General features: G+C 42.1%; 2 protein-coding genes across 4 annotated transcripts in view; one reads left to right on the forward strand and one right to left on the reverse strand.

The window, feature by feature from the left end:
* The first annotated feature begins 540 nt into the window (after nt 1–540).
* PRPF38A (pre-mRNA processing factor 38A) lies at nt 541–4,870 on the forward strand. The gene is made up of 10 exons (XM_069863136.1): nt 541–710; nt 785–944; nt 1,581–1,702; nt 2,192–2,277; nt 2,445–2,555; nt 3,103–3,215; nt 3,719–3,745; nt 3,826–3,923; nt 4,267–4,315; nt 4,544–4,870. Exons 1-10 carry the CDS (start codon nt 581–583, stop codon nt 4,584–4,586), a joined length of 939 nt encoding a protein of 312 aa, XP_069719237.1. The 5' UTR covers nt 541–580; the 3' UTR covers nt 4,587–4,870.
* Nucleotides 4,871–5,765: 895 nt separating this feature from the next.
* The window catches only part of TUT4 (terminal uridylyl transferase 4), a 49,155-nt gene continuing 37,952 nt past the window's right edge, over nt 5,766–16,968 (reverse strand). Inside the window, exons 25-30 of one of the 3 annotated variants that reach the window (XM_069863133.1) lie at nt 16,048–16,163; nt 14,215–14,375; nt 13,164–13,261; nt 10,136–10,661; nt 7,421–7,594; nt 5,770–6,358 (exon numbers count right to left, since the gene is read on the reverse strand). In XM_069863133.1, the coding sequence (XP_069719234.1) occupies nt 6,267–6,358; nt 7,421–7,594; nt 10,136–10,661; nt 13,164–13,261; nt 14,215–14,375; nt 16,048–16,163 (1,167 nt within the window). In that variant the 3' untranslated portion in view covers nt 5,770–6,266. Of the gene's footprint in view, nt 6,359–7,420; nt 7,595–9,502; nt 9,675–10,135; nt 10,662–13,163; nt 13,262–14,214; nt 14,376–16,047; nt 16,164–16,968 lie in introns of those variants that run through there. The other 2 variants (XM_069863134.1, XM_069863135.1) reach the window with 2 other exon arrangements.

The raw sequence follows: 16,968 nt of genomic DNA on the forward strand, positions 1-16,968 counted from the left end.
CACAAAATTAACGTTTACCGTTCGAGTTTGTTTTTTTCCCCTCATAAACATGAATCTCTCTGCTAAGAGCAGCCACAGGCCCGCGGAGGCAGCTCCCAACGCGGGGATCGCGGCCTGGGCTGGGCGGGCGACCAGAGGCACCCACGGGGTCACTAGCCCGCTCGCCCGCCCTCCCCTCACGGGGCCACTAGCCCGCTCGCCCAGCCCCCCCCACCCCACCCCGCCATGGGGCCACTAGCCCGCTCGCCCGACCCTCCTCACCGAGCCAGGGTCCCGGCCCGTCGCGGAGCCGCTGGCCTCTCTCCGGGGCTCCTGGCCCGCTCTCTCGCCCCGCTCCCGGCGCCCTCGCAGCGAACCCGGAGCGGCGGCCGCGATCGCGCCGAGCGCGGGGATGGAATTTCCCGCCAGCGCCGGCCCGGAGCCCCGCCCCCTGCGCCGCGCGCGCGCGCGCGAGGGGCGGCTCGAGCCCGCGCCGTGTTTGTTCCTGGCGCGCGGGGCGGGCGGAAGGGCGGGCGGAGCCCGAAGATAAGATGGCGGCGGCGCGCCGGAAGCGGAAGCGGCGGGAGGCGCGGCGGGAGCGATGGCGAACCGCACCGTGAAGGACGCGCACAGCATCCACGGGACTAACCCGCAGTACCTGGTAGAGAAGATCATCCGCACCCGCATCTACGAGTCCAAGTACTGGAAGGAGGAGTGCTTCGGCCTGACGGGTACGGCGGGGCGGGCGGGAGGGAGGCCGCGGGGCTGCGGCGGCCGCGGGGCTGACGGGCTGCTCCTCTCGCAGCCGAGCTGGTGGTGGACAAGGCCATGGAGCTCAAGTACGTGGGCGGCGTCTACGGCGGGAACATCAAACCTACGCCCTTCTTGTGCTTGACGCTGAAGATGCTGCAGATCCAGCCCGAAAAGGACATCATCGTGGAGTTCATCAAAAACGAGGACTTCAAGTAAGCTGGTTGCATGGTTGCTTGGGTTTTATCTCTTTCGGGTGTCCGAGCGGAACGCGGCGGTGTGGAGCGGCTTGGGAGGCCCGGGACGCGGTCCCGGTAAACGTTCCAGGTAGGCAGCATGTCCCCTGTCACCTGGGCCTCGGGGAGGCTACTCTCCCTGTCGCCTGGGCTGTTGGGGCTGTTTCCCTTCTCGGGTGTGCTCTCTGCCATAATGTATCTCTGCCTGGGGCGTTTAGAACAAGATGTGTTTGGGGACCCGTATTGATCTGTGCTTTCTTTACTATTCCTTCCTGTCTGTGATGGCCAGTACACTTTCAGCACGCCTAAACAACCTTGTCAAAGATTACATATGTATGTTCGAGCATGTGTGAAAATATATATATATATATGCACACTTGAAGAAGGGAATCTAAATGGTCAGGGATTTTCTTTGTTTTACTGTACTGATTTTTTTTCAGAAACTTGCACAAACCCCTCTTTTTATCTAACCTGCTAACTTATAGTGAGAGCTGCACCTGCCCGTGGCAGGGGGTTGGACTTAGGTGGTCTTTATGGTTCCTTCCAGCTCAAACCATTCTATGATTCTGTGAACTGGGGTGAAAGCTGACATATGCAAAATGGTTTACTTTTCAGGTATGTCCGTATGCTTGGTGCATTGTATATGAGATTGACGGGCACTGCCATTGACTGCTACAAGTACCTTGAACCACTGTACAATGACTATCGAAAAATAAAAAGTCAGAACAGAAATGGGGGTAAGCACTCTTACCTAGCTGGGGCTTCTCAGTACCTCCCAGATGACCTCTTGTTGAAAAAATGTTTAATGCTAGATAAAAGTAAATATTTTGCTTAGTAATAGAAGCATAAACAATTGGGGTGTAACCATCTTCTCACCCTGTGGATAGACCATTCTTGGCCTGCTGACTTGTACAAATGAGAACTGCCTTGTTTATTTTGCCTTTCCCAAGTGCTTGTGTTTTCTGTTGGGCACTGAAAGGCAGTTCCACAAAGAAAACCAAAGAATGAGTTGAGTGCTGGTTTAAGCACCTGTGAATCTACTAATCCTAGCTATGCAGGAATTCCCTGTTTGCAAGGTAGGCCTAATGATTGCCCTCATCTGTGAGAATGATTTTGGAACTGTTCTTTGTCCAGCCCATTTGACGTTAATTGTCTTAAGTGCTGCTTCTTTATTCTACCTGCTAGCGTTAATTTTGTCTTTTAAATGCTAGTTTTTTTCCCCCCAGAATTTGAACTGATGCATGTGGATGAATTTATTGATGAACTACTCCATGAGGAACGTGTATGCGATATCATTCTGCCTCGATTACAGGTTTGGAAAAGTAGATGGTTATGTTATTCTTAACTGCATCAGATTCAGTAGTTGAATCTGCTGCTGGCTTGTTGTGTAAAGCTATGACGCAGGCCCTTCTGGCACATGATGTCTCCTTGGGTGTTGGTGCTTACTTGGTTATGTAAGATAGTGATAATTTCTCCTAGAAACGCTATGTTCTGGAAGAAGCCGAGCAACTCGAGCCTCGTGTTAGTGCTCTGGAAGAAGACATGGATGATGTAGAATCTAGTGAGGAGGAGGAAGAGGAAGATGAAAAGGTTGGTGAACTATTTTGCAATGTGATAGTTCCACTGCAGAACATTTAATGGCTTATGAGCTGTGTTTGAGGGGAGGCACTGGGAGCTGCTTGCAACTCCTGTCTCAGTTGAACATGTTTTTGTATAAGCTGCTTGTGAGAACTTGTTAAAGACATTGAAGCAGTTTTCACCTGTTCTGTTTGTGTCAAGCTTTTCTGTCTCCTGAAATTCACAATCTAGATCTGTTCTGTGCTACTTAAACATACTTCAGATAAATTTTTCATATACAGGTCTATTGGGAAGAACTAAAGGTGATGATGAAAGTTATGATGACAGTCATAGTTAGTTCTGCTGTAGTTAAGAATAAACGGTATGAGAGGTGGCCAATTGCCAGCTGGCAAACATGGGCAGTTCCACTCACTTCCGAATATAAAATACTTGAGGATGGAGAAGGTTGACTGCATGACTTGTGTCTTTTGTATTAATTGTTCAGAAATCCTTGCTGATAGACAAAAAACTTGATGAAACAAGACTTACAGAACTCTTCCACCCCTCATGTTGTTTCCAGCTGGAGCGAGCACCCTCTCCTGACCACCGCAGAAGAGGCTACAGAGACCTCGATAAACCTCGCCGATCTCCAGTTGTGCGGTACAGGCGGAGCCGAAGCCGGTCTCCTAGAAGGTGACATGGCTCTCCTTGAGCAATATTTCTACCTTTTGCAGTACAGATGGCTGGAGCAAAGCACAGAAGCGAAGACAACCATTCAGCCTGTCTTACACCTCCTAGTTTCTTTAGCCACTTCCTGAAGCAAAGGATTTGTAGTGCAGAGGCACAGCCAGCCCAGCCTGTCTGCCTGTGTCTCCAGCCCTTCCGTAACTCTTGAAGTAGCTGGCCAACTTTAGTCAAATTTGACAATACAGATATTAAGATATTAAGGAGAACCAAGTGCTTTGTGTTCGTGTAAGGCAGAGGCTGCAGAGAAAATTCTATTAATTGTTCTTGCTGATAAGCCTCCTTTGCTTGTTGTATGGGCTAGTCCAAAAGCAGGAGGCCAAAGACATGCTGACTGTGGACGTGGGCGAGTGCAAGGGAAACCTCAGTGCCATTGCTGAAGAATAGGAGAAGTTAAACTCTGGTTCTGCTAGTGATTTTTAATGACTTTTTCTATTCTCCCCTAATTACAGGCGAAGTCGCTCTCCAAAGAGAAGAAGGTATTTTTTTATTCTGTTATTTAATCTTAGAACATGTGCATTTTTAGTATGACTATCTTAAAAAGATTCCTTTCTCTCAGTCCATCACCACGCCGGGAGAGGCATCGCAGCAAAAGCCCAAGACGACATAGGAGCAGATCCAGGGAGAGGCGTCACAGATCCAGATCTAAATCTCCAGGTATTTTTGTCTTTTGCAGGTTAAGTCTGGCAAGTCTTTATCAGTGGAACATCCACTGAAAGAAAAATCTGTGTCACTGTATCAAGAAGAAAGCATAGGTGTTCACCTGACTTATAAAACTGCTGGTTGTATGAAAGCACAGCTGGAGAACTCCATTCTTACATGCAAAATTGCCTGCAGTGTGTTTTTCAGATATTTGCCAGGAAGTTAATTTGAGTGCCTAATTAAAGCTAGGGTTGTTCTGGCATTGTCTAGGATACCTGGTCACTAGAATCAGATTGCATTAGTAAAACAAAGAATTCCAGGGTCTATGGAACTAACTGTTGCCTTTTCATCCTTGTAGGGCATCACCGTAGTCACAGACACAGAAGTCATTCCAAATCGCCTGAAAGGTAAAGGCTCGGCTTGTTTCTTAAGGGTGGCTGTACTGCTGGAGGGGCTCTTGCTTGTCACTTTTATCTTGTAAGTTGAAGTGCTGGAGATGAAATCTTTCTCACGGTGGTAGTCACATCACACTGTCCATATTTCACCACAGAAAACGCCACTTACTGCTGTGAATCAGCTTGGTCTTTCAAAACCATTACTTGTTCTGTGTCTCATAGTGCTTTTTTCTGTTTCAGGTCTAAGAAAAGTCACAAGAAGAGTCGTCGAGGGAACGAATAACAGCCTAAATCCAGCATACAGTTCAAGGGCCTTGAACTGCAGTCTGAGACTGTCCTGTTTGCTTTACAGGACAGCTGGATGTGTACTGGCTGCCTTAGCAGTCCATTTCTTTAATCCTTTTCCTCTTGTTCTGTTTGTTTTTTGTAATTAAAAGAAAGCTAAGGATACTTTTTATGTAGTTACTCAACTGTGGGATAGAATTTGAGTATTGTTTTTTAAATTGTTTTTCTCAAGGCCTGTAAAAACTAGCAAAGAGCAATAAAAAAAGTGGGCTTTGTCTTTAAGTGTTCCTTGCTGTTTCATTCATACTCAATGGCACTGAGCTGGCTTCAGTCTCAGATCAGGGTGCTGTTTTGCCTAAAGCCACTGCATGGAGTTGCTAAAGTGAGTCTATTTGAGTTACAAATCCTGAAGAGCTACCGGCCTGAACTACCTCAGACCTCCAGCGTAGGAAAGGAAGTAGAACTGTCCTAAACACACTGCATTAAAAGAAGCAAGCGGTTACTGGGTTCCTTTGTAGAGCCACCCTGCTGCCCAGCTCTGTAGAGCTGCCCTGCTGCCTGAGACAGCTTAAAAGCTTCAGGTAGGACAAAGCACCACTTAATTCTTTTTCAGGCAAGAAGTTACTTAGTCTGTTTGAAGAGCATAGTTTGTGGCCCACCGGTGACTGGGGACAGTTATTTTTCATTTCCTGTTTTAAAAATTAAGAATAATTCAGCTATTAACTCAAGTTACACTTCATATCTTGGTGCATTTAATTACATATCACAGGGAAGGGGTTGTGTTAAACCCCTAATGTACCACTGTATGCTGTAATGTACGCAGCATTTGGGGCTGCAGTGTTTTCACATGCTGCCCCTCGAGTGCTGACAACATGAACTGTAGTACGTCAAGAGAATTTTATGGAAAGTCCTCTTCAAAATTACTTCATAGTAAAGCCTGATTTTTCTAGAGTATTAGTATTAGTTTGTAAAGTTTATGAACAGAAAGCAGGCGTGTGCTTCCCTCAAATCAAGTACTTTACACAAATGACACACTGGGTGTGAACAGCACATGCAATGACACCAGCATGGGGAAAGCTACGGTATACTAACTGTACGACTCGTAAAGCGCTCATCTTTCTTCTCTAAGTTATCTAAATTAAAGCCATTTTTATTATTCTGATTTCCTAATTACAGTTAAATGCAAGCATGCATGCAAATAGGGAAGAGGAAAAAGTCTTATGTCCTTTTTTTTGCAGTTTTATTTTTCTTTTAAAAAGTTTTTTGGCACTACATAGTTCTGTAAAGAATAAAAGTGACAAATTTTTAAACACATGAAATCCCCTTCTAATTTTACTTTTTTTTTTAGAACAATATATATAAAGTCTGAAGCAACCAAAGTATGAATACAGCTAATAGAAAATAAAGAACTTAATTTTAAAAATTCTCTCTCTTTACAGTTTATCAAGATAAAACAAAACACAATTCCCCTTAAAAATAGGGTAATAAAATAGATGAAATTTGTATCACTCATTTTTGTGATACTAGTAAAAACTATAGTTCATATCTATGTACAAATGATACAGTTTAAAAACAGTCTTAAATAATCTTGTATCTAAACATGTTGCATTAAGATTTTAAATCGGAACCTGAATTTTTTTCCTCCCCTCCCCCCACCCGCCCACGATCCCACTAAATTTCACTTTTTCTGTTGAATGTAATTCAGATTCAAGTGTGGGTGTCCTTGAGACAGAAGCGAGAACCGCTGGTTACTCTGCATCAGTGGACCAGCTAAAAGAAAATGGATTACAATTACTTCAGCAAATTAAATATATTCAACAGTGCTTGGCTATATTCAATATATTAATCTAAGAAATAAAGCTATTTACTAGACTGACACAAACGCTACCTGTATGACTAACTCATTCAATGCGACAATGCACTATTACTTTAATCCTAGCTTCAAAATTCCCTCAGAATCATCATCTTGTTTCATTTATTTAACAAGAATAGTTTCAGTATTTTCATATATGGGTCTCACTTGGGAGCCCTGCTACAGCCAATAGATTAGGTTTTAAAAAAGGGATCTGGTATCATTTCATCCAGGGTGACACAGCTTCTAGGTAAAATTTGGGCACAGTTTCTCTCTTAGTGGAGCCAAAGGCCTTTTTCCTACAGCCTTTCCCAATCCTGCCAGATGCTGAACCTCTATCACTCACTAGAATCAGAAAGAGTTGAGATAAAAGTCAGTCCTTCAGCGTACCCCGAATAGCTGAACCTGGTCTAACTGAGATCAGTGCTGCTTTGACTGCAGAGAGGTTGGATCAGACAAACCTTCTGAGCCCCCTTCCAACCCCACTTATTTTATGGCTTTGCAAGTTCCTATCAATGTCAGTTGTTCCACAAGGCAAGGTACAAAAGCCAAATCCAGTGGGAGGTGTCCCTGCCCATGGCAGGGGGGTTGTTATTAGACGTTCTTTAAGGTTCCTGCCAACTCAACCCATTCTATGATTCAAATAAAACGAACTGGGACAAAGACATGCTCATGGGCAAATCATCTTAACCTCTGTGGAAGCAGAGGTGGCTCCTCAGTGAGACAGCAGCAGTGAAGGAGTAGCTAGAAGCGCAACAGACTGCAGATTGGCTCAGATTTCAGAATGTGATTTCACCCCTTCCCTCCCACAAAGATTTTCATCCATCCACACAGGAAGCCGAAGCGTTGATTTGACTCTTGGATTCATTATGTTTCCAGGGAATCTAGCAAGTGAAACATGATTCCTTGGCTTTTAAAGCCTTTGAGACAGTACAGAGACATGTTGCATGAGCTGTTGATTCATATACTAGTTCTAGTACCTTGAGGGTAGAAAGGTTTGTTCGGTGGATAGCTGGCATTTCCCTGCTGCATGTAGTTCTGAGGCATATTGTAAGGCCACGCTCCTCGGAGGAGAGGAAAATGGGTAGGGGTCCCATGGTCCCAAGGGACAGAAGGAGGGTTCATTTTACCAAACTGTCCTTGGAAACCCTGATCTATTTTTCAATTGAAAGGGAAAAGCACATTGCAAGTTGAAATAATTAAACAGTAAGTCATAAATACAATTTACATCTTAAATAACAGTTTGCAGGGGACTTAATGTGATTAGTCTGATGTGCTACTCTTTTTTTTTTTTTTTAAATACACATCAATAAAAATTAGCAACCTAAATTACTTCATCATTCATTATAACAGAATTTACTGGGGGAAGACAGAGGATGAATCAGCATTAAAATCAAGACCTACAGCTTCACTACTCCTATGTCATCCTCACGGTGAAAAATACAAGGTATGAACAATACTACTAGTATCTGATCCCACAGAAGATATTCACTACCACTGACACAGCTGTGACATGAAAGCTATTATCTTACTGTAAGAAATACCTCTCAGAAGTTGTACACTAATTAGTGCAATTCCACTAATACCTGTATGCTTAAGAAACTTCATATATAGATCATCAGACCAACTTAGAATTGATTTTTAGAGAGAGAAAAAAACCATTTTGGAATAAGTACACAAATTGTAAGCTATTTCATTTACAAATCCAGTATTACTGCAGCATTAAGGATGAGAAATCAAGCATCCAAGGAGGCAGGAGACACAATAATTGATGCCAAATGTTGTATAACTAATTCTGCTCTCTTTATTCTTAGTTCCTGATTATATAAGACAGAGCAATGCCTGCTAATTTAAAAAACTTGATCAAAGTACGCTTGAAAATAAATTACTTCAACTATCCTTCTCAGAGAATCAGTTGCCCTTCCGGCTCATCATAAAAAAAAAATTATAGACTTTCATTAAATAAAAGTAAGATACACGTTTAAAAAGAACAGTAACTTTTATACAATACAGCATGAAGTAAATACGAAAAGCTCTGGAGTAAGTATGAAAAACAGTTGTCTGTCTGAAACTTCCAATGATGCTTCTTCTGATCGACAGTCTACTGAAAAGAAAGTAAAGTCTCTCCTTCCAACTCAATTTTTGCGGGTCAAGACAAAGTTTCTGTGGACTTGCTTTTCCCAAATTGTCCCAAGCAAGTAAGAAGGCAGAGAGCATATGGCTCACCTCTACTGTGCACCTGCCCAGGGACCCCTCCTTAAGGGCATCTACACCAAAAGCAAACAAAACTGATTAAGCTACAAAGAGAAAAAACGACAGGACTGGGAACTAGGAAAAGGAGTGTGATGAGACTGGATACAGACAGAAGTTGAGTGAAGGGGGAAAAAAAAAAAGATTGTGACTGACAGCACAAGAAAACTGGGAAACCTCCTGTGCAGGCACAATGAGAGAGGAAGCAAATGAACCGATAAAGCAAAAGGGAAGAGTGAAGGTAGGGATCAATTGACACAATGAGAAACAGGACTCATTAAGGGAGAACAGAGCAGAAACTAGGATCTGGGGAGCTTGTCTGAAAGAAGGCAGCAACCTGGGTAAGACAACTTGGGTTGGAAGGAGCTGCTCGAGAAAAAGTCAAGAGTTAGTGTGGAAATGGAGGACGGCACAGAGGAGCCTGGACAGAGAATTAAGATCAGAAATGTAGAGGTAAGGACAAAGCACACTGAAGGCACAGGCAGAACACTGGTAGCAGTTTCACCATCCTTCAAAATATACTCTCCACAAGGCTCTGAACAGAAAAACACATATCTCACAAATACCTAAAACTCACTGGAGAATTATACCTCATCCAATGCTGTTGGCTCAGCTGAAAATCTCCTGTTGCTGTTAATCGCCTTATTAGACCAGAGAAAGGCTGTGCAGGAGATTCCATTCCCATCTCATGATGAACAACTGCATCAGTACATTGTATGATGGATGTATTTTTTTAAACGTAGGAGGAATTGCACACAGAATAAATCAAAAGAGCATTATCATGATTTAAAAGATCACAGTCAAAATTCAGGGACTGTCACATTTTATGCTGCACAGAAAACTGTATGCGCTGTTATTACTACCTACTGTTTTTTTCAGCCTCAAACATACACATGTATTTGGCTTTGAGGCAAAAGGCTGTTGCCCACTTGTTGCAGGGCAAATCTGCACGAAGTATTTTCAGGTGAGATTCAGGAAGTTAAACTACAGGAAAAAAGAACGCATAAGATCATGTTATAATGCACCGAATGCAAGGAGGCAATATTCAACTTGCACAACTATCATTTTGCCAATCTCTAAGTTTGTAGTTCCAGTCTCAGCATTTATCTAACAAACTACATAACGTAAATGGAAGCTGTATTTGTAAGCATATTCACAGAAATGAACTTTACTCAAACAACTAGTAAGACATTTCTCAGTTGAATGCATGATTTCTCACGTGTTGCGCAGCCACTAACGGCAGAGAGGCCCAATGCCTAAAAGTTACAACAATCCAACTTGCCTAATTTTTTTCCTATGAAAATGTTAAGACAGTGAAGGTAGCAACTTAGTTTCTTAAGCATGTTATTTTTAAAATAAAAGAAGTTGAAAGAGTTAGCTGTTTCTGTAACATTTAACATTTGTACACAAAGTGCGAGAGGTTTGATACAACAGAGAAGAGTTACCTGAATTCCCCACAGTGCCATTGTTCACCAGTGAGTTTGGAGTCACAGGATTGTGCCAGTGTCCCTCATGAGAAGTGCTGGGGATTCCCATGGGCCTGGCAGCAGGCTGTGCAAAGATGATACTGGGATCATTCAAGCTTACACTGCTCTGGTTATTTGTGGTGCTGCTGCTGCCAGATCTCATAGAAAATTGAACATTTGTAGAATGAGGAGGGTTACTCGGTGCAGAGTGAATAACGGGCCCGTGAATAGGCCAAGAAGTGTTGGGAAGTTGAATTTGGTGGTGATGGTGCATCTGAAGTAGTCCCAGGTTATGCAAGGTGGAATACTGACCTGGGGGAGATTGGGGAAAGTTAAACAAAGGCAGCTGGACCTGATGGGATGGCTGAGCACCCTGCTGTGGTTGTGGAACGTGCTTGGACTGGGATATTGGTTGTGGCTGAGTCTGGTTAATGGAGGCTGGCTGAGAGGAATTCTGTGTAAATTGTTGAGGTTGTGGAGAATAAGATGACTGATGCGAATCAGACTGGAGGGGAAAAGAAATATGTATTTCTGATTAGTTCACTAGCAATTTAATGGTGGTTTTCTTTAATAAGCACCCACTGTGTTAGACTTTGCACAAAAAAGGCAAAGCATTCCCCCAAAACACCCCAAATACTTATTTAAACCAGCACGAGCTTGGACTAAGTGCAGTCTGACTGACTTTCACTGTAAGATAATTTGGTCTGTTTATGTGGCACATCCCACCATCAGAAATATCATTCCACACAAACACTAGCCTCAAGCTCTTTAGATTCCTCATACTTTTTTTTGATTTTTAGTAAGTGTCTTCCCCACTCTACTTGTTTACAGCCCAGAATCTCATTAACTAATTACCTTACTTCTAAATAGAGTGGTTCTCATTACTACAGACACTTTAAAAAGTAATTATAAAGTAAACTCCTAATATTTCTTTGATTTTTATTTAATCTGTTAAATGAGAAATTCAAACTCCAAAAACCCAGTTTAAACCTCAATATCCTGATGTCAGGCCACGGCTGGAAGGCACAGACATAGCAATTACAGCCTTTGCAGAGCTCTTGTAAAACTTTCCCTTTTGCCAGCAACAGAGACAGGTATGAGCCTATTTCAACTGTTTGGTATTGTAACTAAGTGGAGAAACACTTCAAGAACTGGGATGGCTGGGAGGCAAGTTCCCTAGTCTCTGCCAAGATGTATTGCCAATGTCTGGATTAACCTAATCTGGTTTTAAGCACTGAGACAAAATCATGATGGCATAAGACAGCTGCCCCTAAAGAGAAATCCAAGCGGCAGACAGCTACCAGAGATGATTACCTGAATCTTGGATCTCAATATCCCCATTGGAGCCGTCTGTCGCCCTCCACAGACAACAGCAGACAGCTAAACTCTAAGTAACTCAGCTGCTGTCAAATATCTGAAGTTAAAGGTCTCTGCAGCTTGTCACCATCCATGACTGCTTGCCTGTCCATTTAAATTGGCAGTCGCTTTTCAATAACCAGAGGTCTACAGGACTTCCCATGTGAGCCATTCAGAGCATTCCTTACAGAGGCACACTGTGTGCCTGGATAAAAGCTCCCTGCTTCTATTCCAACTGTTCTTGTATGAGTGCCTCCTGTGCCTTTCTATCAAGTCAGGGAGAGAAGGTAAAACCTGGGATTTGAAAGGCAATGACCAGTTTAACAGTTTATATGCTACAAAAACAAGTGCACATGCACTGATTAAACTACCAGACTAAACCACATCACAAGCACGCGTTGGAACTGCCAGCAGCCAGAGAAGAGAAATGTTAAGCTCCAGTCTCTTCGTCTGCTTCTGCACTCCTCCTTTCCCTTTTCTCTTCCTCTTGCTCCACTAACATTTCCTTTCCCCTCAAAGCAATCCCAGGACAGCACATATTCACCAAGAAATCCTGGCCAAATGACAACCACCCAATACACACAGAGTCCATGACATCCAGATGACACAAGAACATGCACATGCAGTTCAGATCACAGATCAGCCTGTGTGCTCACCCACACGTTCAGCTTGATTTTCCCAAACAGAAATACAAGGCTCCTAAAAAGATACTCCTGTGCCATGCAATACCATGGTGAGAGTTCAGGCCCTCACTCTATCACTCCCTCCTTAACAGCATATTATTACAGTAAAGATCATGTCATAAAGTCTCTGTAACTGAAGCAAACATTCTAATATATGCTTGCTTATCAGTGAGGAATACTCTGTAACTAAATTAGTAAACTGAACAAAGAGCCCTCATTACTGTCTGCTTACTTGCCAGCTTCATTAGCAGGCACATGTTTCTCAGAGTAATAGCTTAAAATTAACGAATTTCTGCTATATTCTGACTCCAAAACCATCAGACGCCAACAGCTGTATTTGGTCAAATACCTTCTGCTATACATCTCTGCTTAGAAGCAAGTTAAGTATACTTTATCTTGTTCTGTACAGACTTGAACAAATTCTAAGAGAAAACTATCAAAAATATCCTCATTGTTCTGTTTGTGCTTCTGCTGTACTCTGGCAGACTTTTGCCCTGGGTATTGGATCTGAACTGAAGCATGATTTGTGTTCCTTGCCTGTTCATGACAGTCCCTTAAGACAGTTCTCCTAAACTACAGAGAATCATGATAATCACAAACTTAAGTCTCCAGTATATTAATGACGAGCTGTGCTTAACTTCCACAGTAGCTCAAGACTATTGACAGAATAACTAAGTGAAAAATTTCAAAAGGCACCCCAAGTTAAATCCCAAAGATAGCGTGCAATACTGAAAGGCAACTTCAGTATCTCATACAAAATTTGACTAGGTAGTTTCTGTATTGGAAGACCATAAATACACTCCAAGAGACGCTACATAATAAATCAAAACTTCATTAACTGGCAGAATGCAACATTATCATTATGAAGCTGTTGAGAAAAACCTGCTCAAACTTGCTCCTAGCATGGCCCAGGATCACTGGTTTGCTACAGCTTGCTTACTTCAGTACTACAGCTAATTGGAACTTACACATTCTGATGACTGTCTAGTGCGCAAAGGTCGTTCCACTGGCTGCTGACTCACAGCCACTAGCTGTGAATTTACCATGCTTCGGACCAACTGGGTGCCTAATCGAGGAACAAAAATTTTAATAAAACTACAAGATTATGGATGAGAGAAAAATGAACACAGAATCAGGAGTCAGCAATACTTTAAATGTCATGTGACAGAGTAGGTAAATCACTTTAACCTCTCCTTTAAGTGGAAAGCTTTCTCTCTAGTCACAACAGCTGACATTTACAGTTATAGCAGCTAAATACAAAATCTAATTCTGAGTAATACTAATGCTGGCACAAGCAAAGCTCACTGCTAACAGGTGGGAGTGCTACTTTATACAGGCTTCCAGGCTGTTACGGCAAGTGGGGGGATTTTAAATACCAATAGCAACAGCAGAAACTTTTGGGCAAAGAAAGAAAAAAATATGAGAGAAAGAAAGGGATATCATAATACAGAAAAGCAGCAAGGTTCTTTCTAAAGTTCATTTCTCATCACTTTCCCCACATTTTCAAGTACTGCAGGCACCCAACGGTGAATGGGTTTGCAATTAGGCCTGTTGGTAATTACTAATAGCAATCTGAAAGCTGGACCTAGCTTCTTAAGTATCTGTGTGCTTTTGGAACTGTTACTTTAAGACCACTGTCTTTTGGTGAAAATACATCTACTTACCTCTCAGAGATGATGGAGGACTGGCTAACATTTGAGAAACATTTAGGAGAGGACATGCATTCAATTATTACTATTATTACTGCTCCTACAGGCACTTATTGTAAGACAAATACTGCAGTACCCTGAAGTACACTATACTTACTGCCAAGCTTATTTTTACCACCCATGCAAAGACTGTATTTCCAGGAGACATCACTCCTCTTGAAGAAAAGTAATGCTCACACTAAAAGCTGTATTTGCAATGGCTGAAATCACTGGTTGCAAAAATTTTTAAAGATAATTACCAGGTCCATACAGAAACCTTGGGAGAAGGGATCTCAGAGTTTCCAATTATGCAAACAACACACAAACTTACCTGGCACGCTATTATTTCTCTGCCGGGTTTGTTTGAATTCAGGACAATCTCTTCTAACATGACCCACATCCCCACAGATGAAACACCTTTTCTCTCTTGTTTCTCTATCATCTTCCTTCACTTCTTTTTCATCATCTTTCTCATTGTCCTTTTTCTTTAACCTGAATAATATTTTTTATTAGCCATTTCACAAAACCACAAAAAAAAATCTCTGTAGAGTTGTTATATTGGTATATTCAAAGCAAATGGTTACATGACCAACAGCTGCACAGAATACAAATAGTTTAGGAATCACAGAAAACCACTTCCAGAATTCAGGTGGGTTAGCAACCTGTTTGTATAAACTTGGTGAACTTAGAAGTACCCCAGAATCGTCCGCAAGCTATCTGATTGTATCAGCGCAGAATTATACCTACAGTTAAGCAGGCTCAGTCTGCCAGTTAATTTGGGAGTGGTTCTACCCAACATCTCACAGAATCTGAATAGATGTAAAACAAGTAGGCTGCACCTTGTAGGTAAAAATTCCCCCTGACTGGAGTGGGCATATTTCCCTATAGGAATATATTAGTACCCTGCGTCTAGACAGAACATGAAAGAAAGCACTGAGGCTCTTTCAAACACCCAGCACCAAGACAACAGCAGGTGAACGAGTGATCATAAACCAAGATAAGAAGTAAATAGTCTTTTCCACATGATACCCATAGGATTGTGAGCTGTATATACAATTGGAAAGAGATTCTGTGTGGCTGTGCTGTAGCAGCAGTTTGTGTAAAGAGCAAATCACAACTTCTTTTCCTGAGGCAGAGGTAGGTACAACACGCAATCCAACCTACTAGTGCTTGTGAGGAGTTTGTTAAAGGAGAGAGGGGCTGAAAGAAATAGTCAACCTGTGACATAAGAGTCCCAATCAAGTTTAACGAACCTCAAACTCTGCTCACTAAACAAAAGGTAAATGTGCTTTTTGTGACATGAAGAGACCAAGAACCTTTTGAAGAATTTAAAAGCATAAAACTAAACATAAGGAGTAAATGAGAAAGCCCAGACTTTAATTTGCTTTCTAAGGGCTTCCACACGTTGTAGGAAGAGTCAGGCAACCTACACTGAATGGGCTATAAAAAATCCAAAGATGTAAAAATGTGAGGAGTGGACATTCTCTGTTAATTCTTGCCAAACTCGATTTGGAGACGTTGACCTGCACACACCAGGCACTCCTTTTGCAGGACTACTGGATCCAAAGCTCATAAGTGCAATTAACATACAACAACAAGTAGTGCAACAACACTAAGTAACTGCACCAGTATGACGCTACAGAAATGCGCCTTAACTATGTACATTTTAATTATACCTAGATTTTAATAAATTAACTTTTACCTGCCTTGCAGAGGTATGATACCAGATCTATAGAAAAATTCAGATTCAACACTGTCTTTCGAACATGGTCACTACAGGAAACTCATTTTAATACATTACAGTTTTTACAGTCAGGTAAAATGGTCTCCATCTGAATGTTTATACTATAAAAAGATAATTTAGTGATCTAAGTTTTAGAGTAAGCTGTAACTACAGATAAATCACAAAGCAACAGTGTTAAGATATTATAGGCTGTTGAATTTACTGTGTGCCCTCGCATAAACAGTCTTAAGATTTAAAATGATCACCAGAAATAGTCTAGGAAAAGCAAAAATAGGATGGGAAGTTGACTATCATATGTGAACCTTTAATTTTCTCAGCAATTCAGTATCTTCTTCGTTTCCATTAACATTTCAAATATCCAAATCTCTCCTGATTTAATTTCAAAGACTTTATACTATTGTAGTATTATATATTACTTACCTCCTTCTCTTTGGACAGTCTTTCATGTAGTGACCAATTTTTCCACAGACCCGACAACATCTGTCATTGGGTGCCAATTCTCCATCTGTCAGCACTTTTGAGTCAAAAAAGTATTCCTATCAAAACACATCAGATGGATACACTATATAAACCATTCACTTACAAGACTGAGAAAAGAAAGCAAAATGCTTTCATTTCCTATTGTTTCCTAAATGTTACTACTTCTTAGTTTATACCTAGTGCTTTTCCTTCCCTAGATAATGGCAGCTTTTTCAGAGACATGAAACAGTTTGGGTGAAAAGGGGGTATTTATGGGGCCAGAGGCTGAATTTGCAGAACAGCTTATTCAGGATCCAGCCTGCAGCCTACTTTCCACTTCCCCAAAGGCTCTTCAGAGGACAATTTTTTGCATATGATCTATTTTGGTATCCAAGTCACTGATTGTTTGCTTTCTGAAGAGCCTCTGTTCCTTCCCAAATAAAACGATTATATCCCCCTAGACAGAACAAAGCTCAGGTGGGAAACAGATGGAGCATCTGCACACTGACCTGTATCACTCCTCTGCCCTGGAATTTGCTAAGGATAGCTGCAGCTCTGATGTGTGTCAGCACAAAGGCCACAGTTTACAGCCTCTGAGCAACATAAACGTTGTGAAAGTACTTATCTTGCCTGAAAGACTGAAAGAGAATTACAAATAGAAATGTCCTAACTGCAGCTCAGGAACAAAATCCTACTGTGGACTTAGCAATTTACTGAATCTTTTTGCTACAGTTACTTCTCTGTACCACTATGCTGCAATAGGGCGCACTGGCTTAGGAAGGAGATAGTAGAATCATAGAGTGGTTTGGGTTGGTAGGGACCTTAAAGCCCATCCAGTTCCAACCCCTGCCATGGGCAGGTACACCTCCCACTAGGCCAGGC

This window comes from Phaenicophaeus curvirostris, chromosome 8 (assembly GCF_032191515.1).
Source record: "Phaenicophaeus curvirostris isolate KB17595 chromosome 8, BPBGC_Pcur_1.0, whole genome shotgun sequence".
NCBI lineage: Eukaryota > Metazoa > Chordata > Aves > Cuculiformes > Cuculidae > Phaenicophaeus > Phaenicophaeus curvirostris.